The sequence below is a fragment of the Tachysurus vachellii genome, chromosome 24 (assembly GCF_030014155.1).
Source record: "Tachysurus vachellii isolate PV-2020 chromosome 24, HZAU_Pvac_v1, whole genome shotgun sequence".
NCBI lineage: Eukaryota > Metazoa > Chordata > Actinopteri > Siluriformes > Bagridae > Tachysurus > Tachysurus vachellii.
The window spans coordinates 13,578,815-13,583,814 of record NC_083483.1 but is presented as its reverse complement, the minus strand read 5'-3'; the positions used below and the strand labels follow the sequence as shown (position 1 = coordinate 13,583,814).

Below are 5,000 nucleotides of genomic sequence, written 5' to 3'. Positions count from 1 at the left end.
CAGTCTATACACACACAGCCCATACACACACACTCACCATACACACACAGTCCATACACTCACACACACACTCACCATACACACACACAGTCTATACAACACACACACACTCACCATACACACACACAGTCTATATACACACACATACACTCACCATACACACACACACACTCTCACCATACACACACACAGTCTATACACATACACACACACACCATACACACAAACAGTCCATACACTCACACACACTCACCACACACACACAGTCCAAACACACACACATACACACACACAGTCCACACACACACACACACACTGTATATACACACTGTTATACAAAATTCTATTTTTTATTTTTTTTTTATAATACGTGAGATTCTCGTGTAGGTTGTGAATAACGAGGTCAGCTAGTGTTTTCCGCTCCGTATAATTAGAAAGTAAGGTTCCGCTCTGCTCTGCTTGGCATTTGCAGAGGCTTAGACTCTGTGAGAGACCTTTAATCCTGGCAGGCTAATGTTTCTGTAGCCTCCATTACCAAGCAACAAGATCAACTGTGGAATTTGGGGAGCGAAGAGCGCTGTCTGAATGCCAGTCAATTTAGTGCTCATGTAAACGGGGAAGAGTTTTTGACTTTCTGGATTTATTTTTTATCCTTTACTTTTGCACAGTCTGTACATTTCTGAAACATTCCTGTTTTAAATAGTTAGATTTAAACCTTTACCTGTACAGTAATGTGTGTGTGTGTGTGTGTGTGTGACATGCAGGAGCGTGTGCAGGTGCCTGTGTACCACCCCACACCCAGTCAGACCCGTCTGGCCACCCAGCTGACGGAGGAGGAGCAGGTACGGATCGCTCAGCGCATCGGCCTCATCCAGCACCTCCCACGCGGCATCTTCAACCCGGGATCCGAACCTGCTGACAAGAAGATCAAAGAGTCTGTACCACCACAGTAACCACCACAAGCAGCACGATTACCAACACAACCACAAGCACTGCGACTTCCACCCTAATTACAGCATCCACAACAATCTACAATTACCACCACAATGCCAACCAGTGCACCCACCACCCTGACCATTAACCCAACCACATTACCCACCACCACAATCACAATAATCACCAAAACATCCACTACAACACTGCGACCACACAAGCGATTCATGATGTATTATCCTTCTGTATCCTTCTAGAGTGTAAACTGTGTGTGTGTGTTTCTTTTCCCAGGTGTGTGATCTGTATGCTTGACTTTGAGTACGGAGACCCGATCCGGTTCCTGCCGTGCATGCACATCTACCATGTGGACTGTATCGATGCATGGCTCATGCGCTCCTTCACCTGCCCTTCCTGCATGGAGCCGGTGGACGCGGCGCTGCTCTCCTCCTACGAGACCAACTGAGCCTCGCTCGCTACCACCAAGACACGCCAGCACCAGGAGCATGCCAATCGAGTCAGCTTTGGGTCACAGGGGGGTGGGAGGGGTGTGTGTGAGTGTGTGTGTGAAGAAACGGGTGTTGGTCTGAGGAACCGCTGACCACACTGGCATGGGGACGAACGCAGGCTTCGTTCTGATAATTTCTTGGCCGAATCTTTACATTTAAATATAGTCGATTAAAAACGATCACTTTATTAAACCCTTTTCTTTTCAAAATGTGCAATACACAGGAGGAGGAAGAAACCTACCGTGTTTGATTGAGCCTCTCTTCACTAACATAGACGCTGCTGGTGTCTCACGTCCTGCTGAAGCACAGAGCTCTCAAATCAGAGACAGACTGAAAATGTGCGAAGGCTTAATCGGCGTGTCCGACATGTCCGTCTAAAGTTTGTCCTTAATCCGCTTTAAAGCACCTCGTTAATTTCGGCAGATCGTTAACAAGCTGAAATAAGAACACGAACAGAACCGAAATAGGAAACACCAAGTTTTTTTAGTGTTCTTCATAAATTTATAATTAAACCTTTAATTTCATATTAATGTAGAAAAACTGTGATACTGTTGTAAATGTCATGCAGTGCAGATGTCTGATCTTTATTCATTCCAGGTTTGTTTTTTTCCTGTCCCATCCCATAGAGAACTGCTCAGACACTTTTTTTTATTTTTGGGGGTAAAATTGATAAAGACGTCTTAGTGTTTGTATTATAAATGTAAAATCACTTTTCATGCAGCAGAGGGCGCTGGAAACTTCAAAACGCACCTTTAAAATACACAAATGCACCATGTAAATAGGAGCTTGTCGTGTCAGGATTGTTGCCAGATTGGGCACGATCCCTCTTTTAATGTTCGTTCTGGTGAGTCCTTGCTGTGGATTTTTTTTTCTTCTATAAACCCTTCAGTGAAGCTCATCGAGCAGATCGTTCTGTTTAGATTACGACGTTCGTGTGTTTTGTTTTATCGTGGAACTCGGTTCCTGTGCTGCTGTTTTCTTCTTTCGCTCTCGGGTTGCCAGATGTTGTTTCTTATTTTTGTGCCAAATCTGAGATTTCAAATCAGAGTAATAAAAATGAAATATCATTTAAAAAAAAAAAAGGAAATCTCACTCCGGATCTCCTTTGAATATTTTCTGCCTTACTTAATGACCTAATGTACATAAAGCTCTTAATCCACTTGGTTGTGAACCTTCACCTTCAGTCGGGTGTGTTTTTGTCGCGCGTGTTCGAGCGTTACACCGAAAGGCGGACGTTCGGACGATACAATCGTGTTTGTACGCTTTTCTGTACTTACGTGTAAAGAGCTGAAGATTTAACGTGATCCTTCTTTCTCTTTTTTGTCTTTTTGTATTTTTAAAGAGAGAAAAAGATTCTCGGTTTTGATGCAGCTCGATGTAGCGTCTTTTCAGTCTGTCGGCATAAAGAAAAAGAAATCGGCTGTTCTGTTCTGCGTCACACTGTGAGACGTCTAATCTGAAAGAAAGAGGATTTTTCACTACTCCTTGTGTAGAGCTGAAATGAATTCAGTTCGTTGTACTGCTCAGTGACTGAGTGAGTGCTGAGTACACAAAACGGGCTTTATTTACTCTTGTCCTGTGCTAACCGGATCCTTTTATACGTTCACACATGATCTTGTGTTATTTATGTCGTTATTAAGAAGAAAAAAGGTTTATAAAAAAAAAACAAAACACCATTTTCATTTCTAACCACTTTAGATTTTTTATGTTCACGATCTCAACCAATGACGTTAACAAATGCTGCGTTCAGATTTTTTTTTTGCAGCGGAAATGTTTCGTACTTTAAATTTTTTCTCAGATTATTTATGTAGTAAACGTGCAGTTTAGAGATATTTGACTGCTGTGTCTTTCTTAAGAAACCGGTGTTTAGTTTCTTTCTTTAATGATTGCAGCTGGTTGTGTTTTCTTGGAAAAAAAAAAACTGACCAGAGATTGTTGTTGTTATCTTTGGGGAAATGTTTTGAAGCGGTCTTAGATTTTGTTGTATCGAGAAATTTTGTTTGTTCGAGATTTTAAAATGCTGCGTCGTTGTTGCGTAATTATTATTATTATTATTGAGATCTCAGATAATTTGTTTGCTACCTTAAGACGGCGAGATGTTTTGCCACTCACATAATCGTGGTCGTTTCTCTGTTTCGTTCTTCAAGACTGTCATCATCCTGTCTGCAAAAGTAATCTGTAGTTCGTTCAGGATCTCTGATTGTTGTGAATGATTTCATTCAGATTTGAGCTTGTCTGAGATTTTAATCAATCTCACGTTTTCTGGAAAGTGTTTGCTTCTTTTTAAGCTCCCAGTTTGTTGTATTGTGTTCTCAGACATTGTCGCTTTATCTCTTGTTGATGGCATGAAATAAGTTACTGATAAATTGTTAGCACAGGAGAAGTTAGTAACTAAGGTTTGTGAATCATTCTGAGGCGAACATACTGATAATAAGAACATTTTTGAAAGGAAGCGTCCACAGATATGATTCTGTCTCAGACATGAGCAGATGATGCGTTAACAGAAACCTGTCTGTTTGCTTTAACATAGCCGAAGACTGATTGTTTTTTTTAATAGGTCGCTTGTACTACATTTCAAGTTATCTGGAGTTGAGTAGTGTTTAGAAATCTAGCTCTCGTACACACTTTTCTCTTTTTTCAATGCAAAATGAAAAAATAGTGATTTCAACTCATGTGAAGTACAATCTTTTTTTTAGGAAACAATATATGACATGATTTGATGCCAAGTTTGCTTCAGTAATGTGTAGTTCTGAATCTGAGCTGCTAGATTGTGTGTGTGTGTGAGAGAGAGTGTGTGTGTGTGTGTGTGTGTGTGTGTGTGTGTTGTACATGTACAATGATGGCACAGCTTTTAGGAATATGTAAAGATGATGATGATAAATGAATATACAATTAACTAAATAAATAAATGAAACATTCTTCCAAGTATTTATTTTTGACTTTATTCATGACTTCGTGTGTGACTTAATATTCGGTGTTTGTTTGGTTGTTTGTATTTATATCTATAGTTATTTCTTTTTTAAATACGGTCAAATTTCATGTTCTAGAATATTCTCCAACCCTTCGCTCTCGAACCATTTGGTCTGGTCCAAAATACTTGAGTCATCGGTTCAATTTCAAACGGTTCCCCCGGTTTAAATAAGTACCCTATATAGGCGTTACATGGCGGTACATGACGCCTACATAGTGTACAAAAGTAGGGAGGAGGAAGTCATTTGGGATTCAGCCCTTGATTTTGTCCCGCGGACTTCCGTGGCAACTAAACGCTCTGAGGCGCCATTTTGGACCTAATATTCCATGTCTTCACTCTTTCAACCTGAACGTAAATTGAGCCAAAATGGCGTCATTTTCCGTATAGACCGCTTTATAATTTTTCCTTCTTTTTAAAACATGGTTTAATCCGAACTGTATCGTTACCAAGATGGCAGCTTCGTTAGAAGACGAATTTGAAGATGCACCTGATGTAGAGCCTCTAGAGCCGACGTTAAAAAACATAATAGAGCAAAAATCCCTGAAGTGGATTTTTGTAGGTGGGAAAGGAGGCGTTGGGAAAACGACATG

General features: G+C 40.6%; 2 protein-coding genes and 1 long non-coding RNA gene across 3 annotated transcripts in view; 2 read left to right on the top strand and 1 right to left on the bottom strand.

Moving 5' to 3' along the window:
• Positions 1-2,857, bottom strand: part of LOC132839146 (uncharacterized) — a 3,549-nt gene extending 692 nt beyond the window's left edge. The window contains exons 1-3 of the long non-coding RNA XR_009647706.1: positions 2,717-2,857; positions 1,681-1,874; positions 1-912 (exon numbers count right to left, since the gene is read on the bottom strand). The exon at positions 1-912 is cut by the window's left edge and continues 692 nt beyond it. This is a non-coding gene — a long non-coding RNA (uncharacterized LOC132839146). The remainder of the gene's footprint in view (positions 913-1,680; positions 1,875-2,716) is intronic.
• rnf11a (ring finger protein 11a) overlaps positions 1-4,357 on the top strand; it is a 5,040-nt gene extending 683 nt beyond the window's left edge. The window contains exons 2-3 of the mRNA XM_060859950.1: positions 765-934; positions 1,225-4,357. Of these exons, the coding sequence (XP_060715933.1) occupies positions 765-934; positions 1,225-1,396 (342 nt within the window). The 3' untranslated portion in view covers positions 1,397-4,357. The remainder of the gene's footprint in view (positions 1-764; positions 935-1,224) is intronic.
• Positions 4,358-4,786: 429 nt separating this feature from the next.
• The window catches only part of get3 (guided entry of tail-anchored proteins factor 3, ATPase), a 6,646-nt gene continuing 6,432 nt past the window's right edge, over positions 4,787-5,000 (top strand). The window contains exon 1 of the mRNA XM_060860688.1: positions 4,787-5,000. This exon is cut by the window's right edge and continues 3 nt beyond it. Within this exon, the coding sequence (XP_060716671.1) occupies positions 4,861-5,000 (140 nt within the window). The 5' untranslated portion in view covers positions 4,787-4,860.